This window comes from Ciconia boyciana, chromosome 16, assembly GCF_034638445.1.
Source record: "Ciconia boyciana chromosome 16, ASM3463844v1, whole genome shotgun sequence".
In the NCBI taxonomy this organism is placed as follows: domain Eukaryota; kingdom Metazoa; phylum Chordata; class Aves; order Ciconiiformes; family Ciconiidae; genus Ciconia; species Ciconia boyciana.
Window position 1 is genome coordinate 3,592,460 of NC_132949.1, and position 20,108 is coordinate 3,612,567.

Genomic DNA, 20,108 nt, shown 5'->3' on the forward strand with positions numbered 1-20,108 from the left:
GCAGAGATGTAAAACCACAGCTCAAGTTCCTACACTTCCAAGATGTTTCTCAGGTTGGAGAACCGGATAGCACATCAGTTCATTTGGTTCTTCATTACCAACTTGATTAAATTTATGGGCAACTGAACTGACCAGTATGCTGCCAGTCACTGCCACTCACCATGCCAACCTACGCAAAATATATCTGAAGGTCAGTTTTCTCTCTCTTTGTGTATAAATTCCATTTGACAATTAGATTCACACACTTGAGGCAGAACATCTCAAAGCAATTACTACATTTCTCAGGTAACTACAGTATCCAATTTTTGGTTGGGTGTCTACTTCCCGACTGGCAGTCTGCTAGAGCCCTGCTGATACGCACCACCAATTCTGATTTACGGCTCTATTTAAACAGTTTAAATCAGTGTATTCGTCCCCAAGTAACCACCAAAGAAATATGCAGTAAAACAAGGCAAGGAAAAGTCTGCTTTAAAAATGGTTTAGAGGTTCTGAAGCATAAACAGAGAGTAACACAGAGAAACAGAAGTTGGAAATACTGAAAGGAAATTTTAAGAGTGGAAGAACTGAGCTCATACTGCTCTGTGGCTGGGCTGCAGGAGCTCTGTACTGCACAAATGACAATACAAAAAGAACGTCGTTTCCAATGATAAACCATTGAAATCTGCAGGAAGGGTCACATATTTTTCATGTTCTCAAGCTTTCAAAGAACATTCCAAATGAAGTATGAAGAGAAATAAGTTTTTAAAAAGGGCATAAACAGGATTCCTCTGAAAATTCTTCTGAGGCTTTCACTGTTTAGTGCTGAAACCCTTTTCTTGGGTTTCAGTGATGTTTCAAAGTCTAGCTGTTCTTCCTTACAGTAAAAAGTAGTCATCCTAAATAAAATAAAAGTGAAGAAGTAAACATCTCCTCTTAGTAGAAAATGCTTTCACTGATGTTTACCACGATATCAACATTGTTACAGAATACCAACGTAAAAAGATTCAGCAAAAAAGTTTTAGGTATCACATTCATTTCTTGGTTTTCGGGGTTTTTTTTTTGATTCAGTCTCCAGAAGGTCTGAATAGAATAGGCATGATGATACAAGAAAACATAAAAAATAAACCGTGACACTACTAGGCATTATCATTTTCCTTTAGTGTGCAAAACCAGCAGATTATTTGGCAGAAGACTGTATCTATGGCTTGGTAGCTCTTGCCACATATACTGAAAGTAAAAAAATTACTTTGTAGGTAGGAACAAGATTGTCATAACATCGGATGAACTGCAGATTAGTACTTATCTCCATAGATCATGTTCCTAAACCTGGGATCAAAATCTTTGAATAAATGCTTACTTTGGACTTCAAAGATGCACCACAAATTATGAGAACTGTAAACAAAAGAGAGAACCAACAATATCACTAAAATGACGTGAATATAAGATTCCATAAAAAAATTCACCTTAAGGCAGACGCCCAACTAACCCCAACACTTCCCATCGTCCTCCCTTCAGTACGTCCTTTAACTGACACGTCAAGTTTCCTCACCTTTAATGCAAGCAATTATTGCAATGGCTTTCACATGAATAAATAATTTGAAGAAAATCTATTGCTATGATTACATAGTAGTAACTGCATTTGTGATTTCTAGCCTTTATTCCAGAGATTATACTAACTCAGGACAGAGAGGTACAATTCTTACTGTTCTTTTGGCAAATGAGGTCATGTGCAAGACAACACCTACAAAACAAAACCCCCCAATATCTCTGCAACCTGGACTATTCCTGAATCCTTAAATAGAAGAATCATAAATAATATCACCAAGTAAAACAAAACGCCCATGGAGATACATCTGTTACATGGGACAGCTTCTCACCCTTTGTCAGGTGACACCACAATTAGTAATGTTGACAATTCTGAGTGAGGATAAGGAAAATACTTTGATCCGAACCAACAACTCCCTTTGATTCAAATCTAAGTTGAGCGCCATGCACAAAACACACTATTGTTCCTCCCAAGGACAGGCGAGGGTCTCTCTCAACACCTACCAAAGTGATCCCGTTCCTTAATGAGTTGAAAAAGCCCCTTCCAGACGGACCAGAGCAGGTCTCGTACCACAAGCCAACTGCGGTATTTCATCCTCTTATCAGCACAGAAGATAAACAGAAATGAAACCACATTTCCCTGGTGGAAATTTAAAGTTATATCCATGCAAAAACATTGATAAGAGAGAACTTCAAGCTTATGGACTAACTGTATCATTGCTAAAAAAATTTTTTCAGTCCTTTAACAGGTGTTACCAAACCGACACCGCTTCAGTTTCATGACAAAGTACCACCTCACACAAGTGTTTGATGGGCTGTTTCAGCTGCGTAGCTCTCAAGCCTGTATCGTGCAATAATTTGTCTGCTTCTATTTCTGTTTTTTTCCTTTACACTTTGCAACACTGCTGAACAACTTTCTTGTCTCCACCCAAATGTTTCCTGAATATTTCCCAACCCTGAAATTACATTACAATAAAGAAAATCACTATCAGTGGGCCAAAACAAGCATTCATATGAACACTCCCCGTGTTAAAAATGATAAAAAAGAAAAAAAAGCTCTTTCTTGACAAGAAGAAAAACAGATAACACATTAAATAATTTCATCTGGCCATTATGAAAATAGGTGTTGCCACCTGTAAGCCTGGGAAACAATTTGAAAGAGTCAGAGGTACAAAGGATTGCAAAGAGGAAACAAAAATATTTTCTATGTGGACTCTTCCCCCTCCATCCCCCATCGCATAAACTCTGCATACCTATAAATTTTGTCTTTGTATAAAGAACAGCAACACACAGTGAGAACAGGATTAAGCCTGCCACAGGAACTGACCTACATCTGCATGAAAAGATGTCCCTCCTCCCCTCCACCCGAAGGAGCAAACCGACTGACCTGTTGCTCGTATCTTTTCTTGAGCTCTTCCAATTGCCAGGAGAATTCTTTAGATTGCTTTTCCCGGAGCGATTTTGATCTGCTTAGATCTGCTTCAACCTTTTCCATCTACATGGTAAAAGAAAGGGAATATTTCATTGTTTTTAAGAAGGCATAGCTTGAAACTTCCTTACGTTTCTACAGTTGTTTGCAAGCCATCACAGACACGAATATAACTTGCTGAGAATGATAATACTACTATTTGTATGGAGTGGAAATTAATATTCAGTGAATACCAGATTATTAGTTACTTAAGGATATAGTGATCACCTACACCATGCCACTCCCTGATTACAAAGTACTGGCTCAGTTTTTCGCTTGACAGTGGTGAACATCCCATCAAAATTAAGTGAATATTTTTTCTAGACATACTTAAGACTCAAATATATTTCACTTCAAAATATAATGCCTGTGGAAATTCAAGGGAAATCACGTGTGAGTCAGTGCACAAACTACACATTTAAAGTGAGTTTACATTAAATCAGTAAAATAACTTAAAAGAGAATTATTTGGCTGCAAGTAAAGTTCTCTGAAGATAGTCATCGCTTATGAATAATGAGTCCCACAGATTCCAGCACACAGCATCAAGGAAGCAATTTCATAACCCTATTAACAAAGGCTTTTGTATCAAAAGCACAACTGTTAGCTGTACATCAGGCACATTTCCAGGGGAATATATACACACACACACACAGAGTATATGCTGCAATGCATACTCATCGATTACTTTTAGATCTAGGTCCCAACACAAGCAGCAAATAAAACGTCTCCCTGAAGACGAGAGAAAAGGGGTGTAGCTGTCAGGAGGACCAGTGCTGCCACAAGTCCATCTGCTGTACCAAAAGAAGAAACGCATGAATTCCTGAACCACAAGCCAAAATCCTGTTTGGCCTAAGGGAGTGCTCCGTCTTCAACAGATGTCTTTGCCAATCGGCCTGGACATCACTTCTAAGCCAGGGAAAGAGGAGAAAAGGCAGTACTCAGAGTGGGAAAAGCATTTTATTGGAAAATAAGTGCAGCAAGAGAGGAAGAGATGGGACTAGATATAGTTGGCCAGAGAGAAAGTGGAAAAATAGAATCGAAAGGAACAAGTTATCCTTCCAGTAGCTCTTGAACCTCACTGCTACTATCTGCTATGAAGAAAAGGGACTCCAATGAATATTTTATGAATAATTTCTTCCACCTCCAAACTTACTCAAATTGCATGTCCATGGCCATATTTTACTCAGCTCAATAAAACCCAGAAAAATAAAAGATCTCGTTACTTTATTAAAGGATTTTTATTTTTAAGAGAATGAAAACATTCTAAATAGTGAAATAGTAAAAACATATGCAAAGATGCTTTAACTCTACTGGCTTTTGTGCTTTACTCATTAGGTCACATTCATATATTTCCTACAAGTGCAATGAGGGCTCTTGATAATTATTTGCCAAAGCCAGGAAACACTGGATCTAAAGTACCATGACACCGTCTATGTATGGTTTCTCTTTTTGCTACTTACTATTAGAAAAAAAATGCAGATCTTGCAGTTAAAAATGTACCACTCGCCCATCAACGGGCATCAGGTGACCCTTAATAATCACAAGCTTGACAAAATAGGAAGCAGATGGCAAAAAAATGTCACAAAGCCAAACTAATGAATCAAATATTGATCACAAGAACTGAAAATGCCAGACCCCATCATACTTATCTCCATAATTAACTTTACCACACACCAAAAAAATGGTTTTAGAAGCCCAATATTTCTAGTGTAGTTAAAAGTACAGTGTTGCTATAGCTACTACACTTTTTGTTTTATAAGTAGTATATTCCACCTAACCACAAAAAATAGAATTTTCCAATATGTTACAATCTAACAGGTGATTTATCTAAAGAGTATGTGCGAAAGGACAAAGCTATGAAGACAGCTTCAGTAGTGTTTCTTTGATGTATTTCCTTGAACCTTGGTTCCTGTAGAACAGTACTGCTCAATCGTACATTATCATTTACTATTTCTATATTTTAGCATGCAAGTAGGGACAGAATAAACCCACAGCTGATTCTTGGAGTACAGCAAACTTTATTTTCAAAATTTCCCAGAACACAGCAATATTCTAAAAGACATTTGCAGTCATTTTAAATGACAATTGACCTTAAGTTTTCCAAATTCTTTTGCACATTTTTTTGTTTTGGATTGGTTTTGTTTGCTGGGTCTTTTTAAGTGAATGAAACTATTATTAGTCTTTCTAGAATTAGACTATATCCCTTTTGGAGCAGAAATAAGATGAAATTTTAAGTCATCGTGAAGAAGTTGGAGGAGAGTCTCACAGCACGGAAAATGTCGGATTAAAATTGTAGGATTTGTCGTATTGCCCTCATGGGTCTAGTTTGCAGGACAAATCTTGCTTTTATAAGTTTGTTCTTGCCTTTTTTATGTCCAAATTCTATTATTTGCTGTCTGCATGGGTCATAAAAACATCAGCAATGCCTTACTTAATTTCTCACTTTTGTTGAACGTTTTCAGAAAAAAAACTTCACGAGAACAACAGAAAGAGAATTTGTTAAATTATCAGCCAACATCCTTCGAAATCAATTACAATATCAGATTGCAGCATCCTACTGTCAACAGCAAGGTTTGGTTATGATAGGTGAGCTTGGACAAGTGAGTATACGGTCAGGTAGAATTACAAGCTTGAAATATGCAGAGAGATTTCAACCACATGAGCGAGTTAAGGCAATACTCCCTTCTCTCCCCTTCTTTTTGATCGCCTGTCACTCGTTCCTTATTTCACTCTTGTGCTGCATTTGTAAAATCCCAGGGCCAAGGGTTTAACTATTGTTTGCTCCATAAGGAATTTAAGACACTAAAATCTTTTTACATAAATTCCTGCTACTAATTTTCAGGGACAGAAAATTTTCAGGGCTTTTTCTGTCCTCTGCACATGACTGCCAGCAGCCACAATGGCTCTGCCCCTGTTTAGGCTCAAACTGATTAGAAGACCTCATTAACGGAAGACAGAGTCCTTCCGAAAAGAGTAGGAAGAGCCACACATTTAAGTGGAAAATGACAAACGTTGTTCCATAGGGGTGTATAAACTAACACTTTATACTCTCACTCCTGAAAAATCCCTAATCAGTATCATAACCGCAGATATCTTTATAACAATGACAATTCTGGCTTTGTTAGAGAGATGAAACAACTGCTAACATCCCTTTTTGACTTGCTAGCAAAGACACTACATTCTGAAAGATTTTGATGTAGCACTCTCAAGTGAAGCATGTTTCTGGCATTATAAGATCAGAATATGCTATCCTACTGAGACAGAGTTTCAGAAAGGCTGGCATTGTGACCTTCTCACCTGCTGTTTCATTTCAGCATAGACTTTTTCTGAGTTCAGCTCCACCTGCCGCTTAAACTCCTCCAGGGCAGCATCTGCCTGCTGGGCCTGCAGCCTCTGTACCTCTGTCACCCGAGTCAGCTGCTCCTCCTTCTCCCTAGAAAGTCACAGAAAATTTTCAGAGTTCAAGTATCAAATAAAAGAACAAGTGTGCTAGTGTAAAAGAGAGGCCTTTAACCCTATCAGTTTAAAATAGTATTCAGATTTCAATTTCCTGTCCCAGCTTCTGCCAAACTTCCCTTAGCAATACCTTGAAGAGGGAATAGAAGGCTAGAGTTATTTTCACTTTCTCTTGGTGAATTTTGCACGCCTAAACATGGCGTTCATAGCTTACGACAATACCTCCATCTCCAAAGTCTGCATTGACTTGAATGGTTTACTACCTGCTGTATAACCCCCTTTTTTTAATCTCACCTTTAAAAGTATATTGCCCCCCAATATTTAAATGAATTCCTTTCAGCACGATCATCTTCTCCCATTAAAAACAAACAAAAAAAAATATCCCAGTGCCATCTTTGCTCAGAGAGGATGCAGGATTATTCACTGCTTGACATGTATCAAAATGCAAAGCAGGGTAATGCGTGACATATGGTACCTTCTTAATCTATTAGAAACCCATAATGCTGTAATATCTATTCAGCCTTTAAAGTAATGCCAGATGTTAAATCTTTATGCAAAGATATTTCGTATTAACAGCCTATACTACTTGACATAGTAATGTCAATACATATATAGAAATCGGTTTGGGTTTCTTGAGACATCGTAGTATATCAATAGCAATGCATGCATATCATTTTATGTGCATGCACATATGTACACACATCTAAAAAATAGACACATCCACCATATTGACACATCACAGAAAAATTCTGATTACTTGTAAATATCTAAGAATTTTTGATGTGATTCCTCACATAGAACACAGTCAGGCAGTGTTATGAACTCTCTGTTACACATTTCTGATATCGCAGGTCAGTGGAGTTGCCTGACTTTGTGTTAAGGCGCAGGGGAACACAACGCTGGTATCAATGGAGAAAGCTGGCTCCACCAGTGGTTTGTAACAGAAGACGCATTCAAACAGACCCGTGGTTGACATTTTCATTTTACAGGCAGAGGAAGTACCTCATGATAAATTTCCCATTTTGACAGAAATTATTTCCACATAACACACATAAGAGACAGAAAAGACCAGCTAATTCATCTAGTCTGTCACCTTGCCAGCGCTGAACTAGCTATTACAGCACTGAGCAAGCCTTTTATAAAGGTCAGGAAGCTGCCAATCCCAAAGTTACAGTATTCACATCCTCTTCTGTGGTTTTCATACCAGACTTTGACAATGGGACAAAGAACATAATCCTACATCTTCACAAAGTGTCCGTTTGCAGTGTAGGAGAGCAGGGTAATTCCATTAGCAAAGAGATCAAAGAAATGCCACAAGCCCTGAGTAAGTATATTACTGTTTGCTTTTATTTTTTTTTCATTATGTATATTTAAAAAAAAATATTTGATTTTGGTACCTTACTCACAGCTGATGGAATAATTGAGACATAAGGAGACTGCTATTTTCCTCACAGAAAAAGGAAAATACTTTTCCTACCCAGCAGAGACTGGAGCAAAACAGAACAAAACCCTGTATCACATTGTTGGTGATAATTGTTTAGCGGTTTTGGTTTTGTGTTCATAGAAGTGCGTGTGCAAATTTTCTTCAAATTCACTAGAGAGCTTCCATCACTCCTACACAGATATCCTTTATTTCTACTGTCACAGCAATTCCATTTTCTAAACTCCTTTGAGGGGGAAGCATATCTGTATGTTAATCTAAGTTACCATATTCTCCATTCATTTAGAAGACAATAAAAATTACACAGCAAAAAAACCCCAACACCAAAATCAACATTTTTTTCCCTGTCTAAATTCAGCTGGCAAAAAGAGCATTTACAATTTAAATTTCTGCTACAGAGGATCCGAAAGATCAAAATTGCAAGCACAAAAATCCTCAGACATTTCTCGGAATGGGCACACCAATGATGCCTCCAGAGCTAAAAGTGATATGAACTGTCTGATGAGTTAGTCAGGCATGGGCTCTAGCTGCAAAGGCATTTGGCTCAATTATCCCCTTGAAACCCATGTACTAGGGAGCTGCTAAATATAGACGTGTTTAAGTTAATGGCTGTTTGATACTCAATTACAGCGAGCGTGTTGTTCCCCTCTCCCACAACGCAATCTACCAGCAGTTCCCAGGAAAGAGTATGTAAGATGAACTATCTTCCCAGACCTACGTACGGCCCAGCACCCTGAAAGCGAAGAGGGGAGCCGGGCAGCAGCACGGTTCGCCAGCGGAGCACCATCCACACGGGCTCCCTTGGAGGAAACACTGACAGGGGAAACGCTCAACTTCTCCGCCCAAAGATCCTGAATTCAGTTATGGGCACTGGGTCACAAATCTCCGTCCCCACAAAATACATCTAATACTTCCAATCCACACTGGAAACAAAACCAAAAACCAAAGCTTATTCAAACATATACACGCTGGTAAGTGTCAGGAGACATTGGAACAACATTTTTGGTCCAGTCAGATGGAAATGCAACAAATCTAAGCGCAAAAGGACAAGATGCCAGTCCTTGTGCTGTTAGTGAGCCTCCAAATTTATACATCTTCTTCCCGAGGAATATATTTTTATTTTGAAATATTATGATGTAAACTTTTAGGAACCTAGTTTTATGCACCTCCCATTCTTTTAAGGACTTAATCCCATGAATAGATGCAACATCTCATTATAACCAGGAATAAAACTTCATTTTTTAAGGATGCGGGAGCTAGCGCTCTCTACTTTTTGTGCAGTTAAGATTTGTACAGAAGCTTAGAAAACATGTGCAACAATGGACCACAGTTCACAAATATAAGAAAAGCTTTACTTTTTTTTTCCCAAGACACTGAGCAATGTGCCTTGCATGAAGCACTGAAATAGTCACTTTGAAGATTATTTTTTTCAGTTGGACTAGTTGTGGAGCTGAATACAATACAATTACATCACTTAAATCCCCTAAAGCTGAGCCGGCTTGAATATAAAAATAGGGTGAATTTACTCTTTGGCCCCAATTTAAAAAGCAGCAAATTCCTCTTGTTTCAGCATGTAAAGGATATGGCAAAAGAATTAGCAATCTTACACAGCACAAACCATCTCAGTGAAAGTTGACTATGAAGTCCAGAATTGCAATTTCAGAAAGCAGCACTCTGAAGTGTACTGATAAATGGAAAATATAAACATCTTACATACTTCTTCTTCATGCTTAATCATAAATATTTTCCTTGCTTCGTAAAATGTCTTCCAAGAGGTAACAACTAAACACAGTAAGATATTACAGCATTGCAAGTGAAGTTAATGAAACACAGGGCAATCCCGTGATTTACACGGGAGGTTAAATAAAGTCAAGATGTCCCAGCAAACATGGTATGAGCCAGCACTGTCACTCGCAAGGTGCTCATCGTTCCCTGTACGAAAGCAAGGGCTGACCAACTGCAAACAAGAACAGGAGATGCACCTGTCTCGGTCACAGCCTCTTCAACAAATTAAAACATTTCAGACTGCATATAAACATACAGATGTACAAAATGTGTACCTCCATGAGCTACATGTGGACAACTTCTGTGGACAGCAAGTTTCACATCCCATTAGCAAACCCACACACAAGCACCCTGTGCGTGGTTTAGAGAGCTTTTCAATGATATGAAAAATAACTAGATTGTGAAAATCCTGATGTCTTGCTAGAGAAATTATACCAGGCTTTAATTCATGAATATGCAAATTCTTTGCCAGGTTTTCAGATACTGCTGGCAGCAGTGAAAACCCCCTCGTGTCCAAGCAGACCATTGTTTCCTGAGTTTAGTGGAGCACAAAAGCAGAGCAAGGAATTTCTATGGTAAAGATACCTTTTGCCACTGAATAAACTTCTGAAACTTAGATTCTGATGGACCCCACAAGAGGGAGAGGCTCCATCTCTTGTCTATCACAGGTTAGTATGACTCTGGGTTTATGCCTGTAGATAAAAATGAATCTTGCTCTGTAAGGCTGAGGCATGGAAAAGCAGAGTAATGGCTGAGCCTTCAGTCCCACTGATGAAGCTGAGATCTTCACACGGTGATCTGCTCGGAAAGGCCAGGCTGTCCTGCCGATTACCCTGATGATCCCTTGTTACATATACGCACTGACCCTATGTATTTAGATTTGCTGTACTTGCACAAGTCTTTGCCCACTCCTTCCTCTCCTCCCCAAATATTAACACTTCTGAGGGAAGATTGCTTCACTACCCACCAAACGGCAAACTGTTCACTTGCTGGAAGGCAGCTGAAGAAGCATATTGCTGGGTTTGTTTCTAAACAGCTTTCCTTTTTATTTGTTGACACAAGAAATAAAAAATTGACTCCTTTACTAATCTGTGTGGAAACAAAATCCGTTATCACCATTTATATAGTCCATTTAGATTTTAAAAAGAACCTATATAAACACACGTTCCCAAAGGAGAACACAACTTGCTAGACAACGTAATACACAGCATACTGAGTAGCTAAAAACATAATCGTCATCAAAACAGGCATGATCTGCCCATGCAAAAGCAAAATTCAGGAAATATACCTTAGTATCTTTTGTGTATAAGATACATACACGAGTACCCATCCAGTATACCGACACATATATTTCCATATACAAAATCTTATATACGTGACCCCATGATCCTGCTCCTGACCTCAGAGAGACGCTCACACGGAGGTGCCCCGATACTGGCAGGGCTCCCCGGGGACGCAGCAGTTTATTGGTTTATAGCCAAACGCAAGCTCCACGACACCACTTTGTAGCTGGGTGCGATAACCATTAAAAAACACTCCATGCAACAGCCCCCCTAATTCAATTTCCAGAATGCAGACTATTTCAACTAGATTAAGAATGTATTAAAGCCTAAAGGACCGTATATTTCTAGAAAGAAGGGGTTACTGGTTGAGTATATTGTTACGGAAACATGCTTCAGTAGTAATAACAATTCTCTGAAATACACAAAAACCAATTTTCCTTCTCCTGCTCCACTGTTTTTAACAAGCAGTGACAGTTAAGTAACAGCTTTCTGTGTAAATTACACATTGGGCCTAAATGCACCCATCTTCGCTGTGGTGAGGGTACCTCGCTGTAGAGGCAGTTATTACCAGCGAACAATGAGGAACAACGAGGGCTCTCCTACAACGCGAGCGCCCAAACATATGGAATATGTGCAGAACACTTCTTTTTGGTGTGGAGAGGAAGAAAGACAGTGTGAAGTCATTCAAGCGGAATGATAACTAAACCAAAGCCAGATCAAAGGAAGGAAGAAGAAAGACTGAAATGTGAAGCTGAAATATTTATTGCCTTCAAAACATCATCCCTATCCTGTCCCTGGGCACTTTAATATTTCGAAGTTGTTAGAAAGCATTCTAACTTGTTTCATCATTTCAAAGAAATAAAGTGAAAATATAAAGTAGAGAACAATTTTGTCTTTCGTTCCCTGATCTTTAGTATAAGATGAGCTTGTCTTTATGAGAAAAAGCACGAATCCACTTATAAATTGTTTACAGTTCACATAATTTGAGATGTTAACATCAAAAAGCTGGTCTGCATTCTTCAAGTAAGCTATAACAATGAATGATATTTACAATACAATTACTATTTTAACCTATATACTTATGTTTTAAATAAATCATGAGATAACATTAACAAATGAAACCACTACTTAAACCCGTTAATGAATTTAGAGTAAATAATATTCCATGTGTGTATATCACACTTCTGTGAAATAAGAAGAATAATGCATTACATTCAAAATTAATGGCTCACAAATTAACTAGACATTGGTTAAATACACTAATAATTATTATAACTATTTCTCATTATTATAATGACAGGGTACCGTTGTGCTAGGTACTATGCAAACAGAATAAAAACAGCAACTGCAAAATGATGAATGAGATGTGGGTTAAGGCTGGGCAAGCGTTGTAAGTGTGGCTGGAAAGGAAAACGTTACAATTTTGCTCAACACTGCAGAAACTGTCTACAAGATTTAGATACACCACATATATGAAAGGCTGCAGAGGCTCGGTTATCAAGAGAGGAGGATTAGAACAGAAATTAATAGTCATGGCTTTTACATGCTGAGATGACAGCTAAACCTCAACAAGGAGAACATGGAGGGGAGAATCAGAGAGACAGGTGTAGATAATGGCCTTGATAAAAGGAGAGAGGACTGTAATTAAAAGGTGGACCAGAAAGTCAGCAGCACAGATAGTAAATAGATTCATGAGATACCCAGAGAAGAGGTGCAAAGAAGGAAAAGATAGGGATCAGAGAACAGTGCTGTGGCACAGAAAGCTGGAGGGCGAATAAGATAAACCATCTGAAGGACAAACTATGGGAGAGATCACCGAGCAGAGAAGGAGAGCCAGGCAAGAAGAATCACTTAACACTAACAAAGAACAGCCCAAGATGTGTTATGAGTGACAGAGCCAGCAGTGGTTGGCAAATCAAAGACGACGAGGATGAAATAACAGTATTAAGTCTGTCTCCAATTTTTCCAATACAGAATTCTAAATGAAACATCTAACTAATTACTTCAGCTTAAAGCATGCCAGGTTTATTATTTCAAAGAGGTGCTGATAAAAACACCCTGGGTCAAAAAGCCTTTAATAAAATAAATTATTTCCCACTAATCCTGTTTCTCTTCTACCCTTAGACAATCATGACTACACCACCAAATACCAGTTTTGAATAAGCAAGTAAAGAATCCAAAAAGCAAGCATCTCACTCGCCTATACAAGGAACTACAAGGATACAGTATTCATTCTGTCATTCAGCGTATTTAAGGTAACTATTTTTATAGCTAAAGTAATTGTACTATTATAGTTTAGGATTCAGAATAATAATATCCATGTTGTAATGGACAATATAGTAACTCAATCCTGAGGAATGATGAGTATCTACTCAGCTCATCAATTTCTTCTTTCTAAGAGGCTGGGTATGGTGGACACGGATTTTCACCTTTTTTTTTTTTTCCAGTAAAAGTACTGTTTGAAATATTAATTCCTCAATGAAGGTTGGTTGTGTTGTTGATGAAGCTGGAGGAAAGTTGTAAAAAGTAGAAGTAAGCTTGAGATTACCAAGTGTCATTGAAGTCTAGCAATCATGATCATCTAGCACAACAACAAAAGGAACAAAGTCATTCCCTGTAATGTTTTTGTAGGTAGTTTTTAACTGACCCAAAAAAGGTGACAGCCTGAAAAGTTTCATGCTTATTAAAAATCAGTAATTGAATTCAATCATCTGTAAGACTTTCTTTAGCCAACTGAAGGCTCTTGTCATTTCATCAACGTTTTGGGCACTATACAGTCTTGAGATATACTGCACTGAGTCTAAAAAGATATGCTACTGTGAAAGGGATGCCTTTTGGAATAACAAAGGAACAATTCTGACATTTGTGTTAACTACTTCTATATTCATTCAGTGAGGTGAAAATCTATAGCCCTTAACTACATTAATTATTAGAATAGCAATTTACAGCAGTTTAGCATGATACACTGATGCTGTTCATCTCACAAGGCAATACTTTTCATTTCATACAGCTATGTATTATATTGAAGCATTTTCATAGTTGATATCATTGAAAAGATGTCATATGATATCTCTATAACCATCTGAGGGACATAACGGTCCCATAGACAAGGATTAAAAATCAACTGTTACTTTTTTTGGTACAACCGAAACTTTCCTTTAAGTACATATTTCATTATTGCCAGTAGGTCTCCAGAGAAAATGGTGAAAGAAAATGAAAGGCTGTAAATAGTTAATAGAACACTTTATTTTTTTTCTTTTAAGTGAGACTATTAAATAAAGCTACCACATTTTTCGGTCCTCTGTTCATACTTTACATCGTGCCCCCCAGCGTGCGGGTTATGTCAGCATGGTCACTAGGGCTGCAGGAATGTTTACAATATGCTGGAAACTTTGACTGGCTTTGCTCTAAAAGGTTGCAGATGCTCAAACAGAGCACCAAGTGGAGAACAGCTGGCTGTTTTTCCACTGATTCTTAGAGGAGAAAAAAAAAAACCCACAGCAAAAAACACACAGCCCTGTTTTACAGAGTAAAATTATATCCAAACTCTTGAGCCACTTAACATTACCACTGGTTTTGAATCACAAAGTTCACTTTTTGCATCATACTGCAACTGTTGCGGCAAGACAACACTAAACATTTTAATAAAAGAGAATGATGAACACAACGAACATGAGTATAAACTCTTAACAATGTTCTTTATTGCAACATTTGGAATTAAAGACAATGCCTTCTCATATTTCTTTAATTATTTCCGGCTTTAAATAGTAATAGCTTTTCCATTCCTACAAGAATTCCTCCACACACAAATACTTCATTTTCAAGGAAAAATGGAATTAACTACAGGAAAACAGCTACTCTTAGGCAATTATCCTAAAAATATTAACAACAACAAGTAATTATTCAGAATCTGGATTCAACTTTGAGGAGCAAGAAAGGAAAAAAAAAAATCAACTTGCAATTAAAGCTATCACTCCATTTATTTATTTATCATTGTATTGATGATTATCATGCAGTTGTATTTTTCTGTGTGCAATGGCATTTATGACATCCACCACTACAGGAAGTCCACACAATACAATCCATACAATCGTATTCTGAAGAAGCTGTTTAAAAATAAGTTCTCAAACCATTTGGTATCATTAAGTTCTCAAAATCCACTGTAACTCACAGGTTTTTAAAAATACAATTCCTGTATATTTTGAAAGTCCAAATTTAACTTTTTTAAAATACTGGGATCCAACATAAAAGTAAATGCAAAATTATGCAACTGTAACCTGCAAAACAAAATTAAATTATATTCACTGCTATTTATTCTTTCTCCTTCTGCCATCTATTTTCGCATTTTTATTTATCCTTACCTTCATCTGTTTCCCTCTTTATTAGCTCAGAAGCATTATATATACCATTTATTTCTCTCAGATTTACATCCCCTCATTTCTTTTACATGTCCCTTTTGCGATAATACAGAGAAAAGAAAAATTATATAAACACCATAGGAATTTTGCAAGAGATTACTAATCTCAAAGACTAAAAGACCCTCACATAAAACTTCTGGTGCTAAAATACATTTTTATGTATTCTGAACAAAGCAAAAAGAGCCTTTCAGTCCAAACAAATCTGGGCCTTCTCTTTGTATATCAAAGAAAACTATACAATGAAAAATGAGTCATTACACAGCCATTGCTGTAGGAAAGAGTAGAACAGAGATTCTGCAAGGCACCATCTTGCTCTGTTCCCAATTTTTGTGTTGTCCCCATTTCACCAACCCAGGGGAACTGTAGGAAACGCCACACAGAATGCCTGCTGGAGGAGGACAAGGAGTCTCAGAACAAAACAAAAACAAAAACAAAAACCAACAACAAACCCCCACACACACTCAGGGCAGCATGGTAACAGGATCACGTAAACTCAAATCATTCCACTGCACCATAGTCCAAACCAGACAGAAGCCCTGTGGATGTAGAAACGAGAGGAGATGGGAACGTCCCGAACCTCCGTGTGGCTGCAATCCAGGCATCCCTTTTGTCAGGGATTCAGGCTGAAGTTGCAGAACAATTATAATTAGATTTCTTCTTGCAGGATGCACTGACGCTAGCTTCTGCTTTTTAGTCAGTGTGATAGAAAAGCCATTCTCCTAAGGCTTTACAAGTATCAGTACTAAGCCTAAAACCTCAAGACAAGCCTGAGGAGAGTTCCAGCTCCATTGCTCCATATGTCTTGTGACAATGTCAGGCAGGGCACAAATGATTCAGAAAGGAAGAACCAAATGACTGGCAAACCATACTAGGAGATGACAAGTAGAAGCCCTTTGAACAAAGAAATTACTAAGATTTCAAGAAGAGTAACTGGTATGAAAAAATTGTTATTTCTTTCCCAAAACAGCATTTTTCCAACTTGGTTTAGTAAATACAAGTGCAAATGCATTTTTATCAGATACTTTCTATGAAACAAAACCTTGTAGTAGTAATAAGTGTACTACACACAAAAACTTGTGTGAAATTTAAAATATATATTCGTATCACTGAACTACACTTGATAAAGTCCCTAGAAATAGTAGAGTGGCAGTACAAAGGACTGACACAGCTATCATATTGGGAATAATGAAAAGCAGTGAAATAAGTCTTTTTAAGTCTGCAGTGAGGAAACTCCATGGCACCATCCCCAAAGAGAAATCAACTTCTTTTCCTTGATTCTCATGTCAAGGATTCCCAGAGAAAATACATGCATGTACACAAGTCCTTTTATTTCTGTATTTTATTGAACATCTACATGCATCACCCTCATACCATGCCTTTGGTTGAAAAGGCTTTGAAACATCTTGGTCTGCTGTCCAAACCAAATCGCAAAATACTGTGAAAACTGTACGTGCATGCTTTAGAAACTGTTGTAAAAATACAAATCTGCCAATAGGTAGGAGTGGCTTTGCTGGTTTCTGGAAAGTTTAGCCCCTCTTCCCTCCCCAGAAGAGTTTTAAACAAGTTCAAATGAGGGGTAGAGAAGCAATGGAGAAAAGAGGTGTTGCTAGTTTCTTATGTAAACAAACAATTTTATTAAGTGACTTTCAATAAACCAGCTGCTAAACATTTGCTCTGTATCATCACCACTTGCAAAGTGCTGAGATTTGGCTCCATATGAAGGTTTAAAAGAAGGCAAAGATTGAGAGGAAGAATGTTACGAAGCATTTAACTGTAGATAGTGTGCATGCATTCCTTGACACTTCAATGTTCAGTTAAAACGTCTGCACCTGTAGAGGTAACAGTTAATTTCATTTCTCCTAACGTGACTTTTAAAAAATTGTTTCCTTCAATCGCACTACAGAATAGAAGAGTAAGAACTCAGAAAAGCTATATTTCAGTAGCATAATGAAATATTAACTTGTGTATGAGATGCAAACAAAAAAGCATTAAATCAGATCCCATACTTATTTCCAGTATGGGAGAACCATCACAACCATTATCCTGAGAAAGCAGCAGCAGCAAGGTGGTCTGCGCTTCCACGCAGGTGACGGATGATAACAGCCTCGACTCTTATGTATGTTTATAGTTTAGTCCAAAATCTCCATCTCAAGACAGACAAACTTTATGCGTCTATGCAGTCATAAAGCTATTATGGACTCCAGAATGGAAGTGGCAAAACCCAAACCACCTGACAACTGAGGTGGTCTAAACAAATGCTGTATTCACCACTTCAAAAAAACTGTAACTACGACTATTTACTTATACAACCAAATCCTCCCTTCTTTACTGTGTCATCTTTAGTTTTTTATATATTATTACTAACAAGATATTTTACGGTTTACAGTTGGACTCGATCTTAAGGGTCTTTTCCAACCTAAATGATTCTGTGATTCTAATAACATAAGCGAGCTTCAAACTAAATGCTGTAAAACAAACGTTTCCTCCTGTACACCCGATATCCTCCTTGATGTCGGCCAAGCTGGCAGTTATACCTCGTACACTGATGGAGTATATAAATACTAATAATGCACACGGCTATTCTGCTCTTTCTTTGGATCATAAAAGAGATTTTTACCTCTGATCTTAAGTGACGATGTTCTAAGTTTCTCTGTTTATCAGCAAATAAATGAGGCCAGCCTCAAAGTACATGCACTTCTGCTGGCTGCAAATAACGCCTGGCACAGAACTGTGATAGTTCCATGGGAAGCCTTCGGGATCATTGCTATGACTACCCTGCTAACATCAAATCCTTAATATTTACATTGTGAACGTAATATACACTTCTCATCTCCAAGGTCCTTATTGAACATGCACTCTCACTGGTGTTTCATGAAATCACTCCTATAATTATTTCTGAAATTTTTGCAATGACTAGAAAGATTGTTGTCATAGTTTACAATGCTATTTTGGAACCAAAAGAAGCAGTAAAAAAAGGACTTTTTTTCTTCAAATAGTACCTTCAATAGGTCTTCAAACAATTCTGCAGGGAGAGGGCCAGAGTTCATCTTGTTCTTTGAGGGCTAATATCAACAGAGGTCATTATTTAGTACACCTTCTGTTGAAAAGAAATATAATTTAGTATTTGTGATCGACACATCAAACCGACTAAAGCATGAACAGCTCCAAATGCTTGCGTCATTTTATGAAAACAAGTTAGATACAACTTTAGAGCTTTTGTTCAGTAATTGGGACAGATATTTACTAAAAACTGCTACTTATAGACACAGCAAGAGTCTTCAGAGCCAGAGAATGTGCAGAACAGGTCCAAGATGAAGGAAGCTTAAATACTTAACCATATTTAAAACACAGTTATTTGTTGTGGAAAAGAGTTCTGTAGACCTCTGTGTTAGGTCTTTAGAAAAGTGCATAAATCCTCCACCTGCAATACTACTGTTGGGAACATTATTCAAGTGCAGATCAGATAAGTAAAGTTGCTTCAAAAATGATCACTGAAATAGAAATAAGAGTAAAAACAGTCAAAGAGGCGTTAACACACACACCCCAGCCTCATTTTTAAACAACGTGAAGGCTATGCCTGTTTCCAGTTCCCTAAATTGCCACAAGTATCTAAACGTCTATATTTCAATTCTTCAATTAAATGGGAAATACTTCCTTACAGCCTAGTAAATTAAAATTATGAAATAACTGGATATTAAAATATTAGCAGAGGCAAAATAAATATTTTTAATAAATAGGTGTCCAAATTTCACAGAGCAAGACACAACAGATCATGTTGAAAGCTACTCTGGATACTGTTGTATAAAGTCAGCAAGACCTTTTCTTTCTCTTCCATGTAATTTCTTCAGCAACAAATGGATACAGATTTTTTCTTAATTTTTTTCTGTTGTATTCAACTCAGTGTGTGGTGTGACAAATTGTAATATAACTTATATCTCTTTATTTTCTATTCCTCTACTTAAAATAAGAGAGAGAAGAACCACAGAGATTTAGCCTATTTGTAACCCCCTCTCATGACATATTTTATGCAAGCAAACTAAAGGGATTAGAGAAACAACCTTTCCCCCCAAGTAATTACACAGAAGCTTTTCAAGAACACTTTGTTATTATATAAATGCAGTTTAAATAACATTCTAGAAAAATCCTTGGAGCACTTCCTATAGTCACTTTTGCTATTAGGCAATGCCTATGACATGCATTGCTAAACTAAATATAAAATTTATATCTACAAGTCACCACCAATAGTCATGAGTATCAGAGCAATTGTTTTGCAAAAGATTTGTTTTGACAGAGATTTCTACCATGAACTTCAGAAGAATAAAAAAACTTTCCAGAAGTTATGTAAACCCATATTCAGTATTAAAACTCTGGCAACACTATTTATTTGAAGTGAAAGATACTTTTAGAAATGTGGACTTTACTATTCCACACAGTGTCTCAAATCACTTTCATTATGCATCTGTGTGGATATGTTTGAAACTGCAATAGCACTGTCTGCTGTCACACCACTGGAAAAATAATAATAATAATAATAATAATAATAATAATAATAATAATAATAATAATAATAATAATAATAAACTCCACTAAAATGCCTGCCACTTCCCTTTCCATGTGTTTGCAGCTGACTAGCTACTCAAGATATAATCCTGTGGCCATTTCAGAATCAAAGTGCATTCAGATCAAAGTAGTTTATGAGAAATCACTGATGCACCTACTGGGTTCTGAGCTGC

At 37.3% G+C, this 20,108-nt stretch overlaps 1 protein-coding gene across 5 annotated transcripts in view; it reads right to left on the reverse strand.

Moving 5' to 3' along the window:
- Window positions 1-20,108, reverse strand: part of CEP112 (centrosomal protein 112) — a 174,827-nt gene that overhangs the window by 100,772 nt on the left and 53,947 nt on the right. For all 5 annotated transcript variants that reach the window (XM_072880867.1, XM_072880868.1, XM_072880869.1 and 2 more), the window contains 2 exons: window positions 6,290-6,425; window positions 2,912-3,019 (listed from right to left, as the gene is read on the reverse strand). In XM_072880867.1, the coding sequence (XP_072736968.1) occupies window positions 2,912-3,019; window positions 6,290-6,425 (244 nt within the window). The remainder of the gene's footprint in view (window positions 1-2,911; window positions 3,020-6,289; window positions 6,426-20,108) is intronic.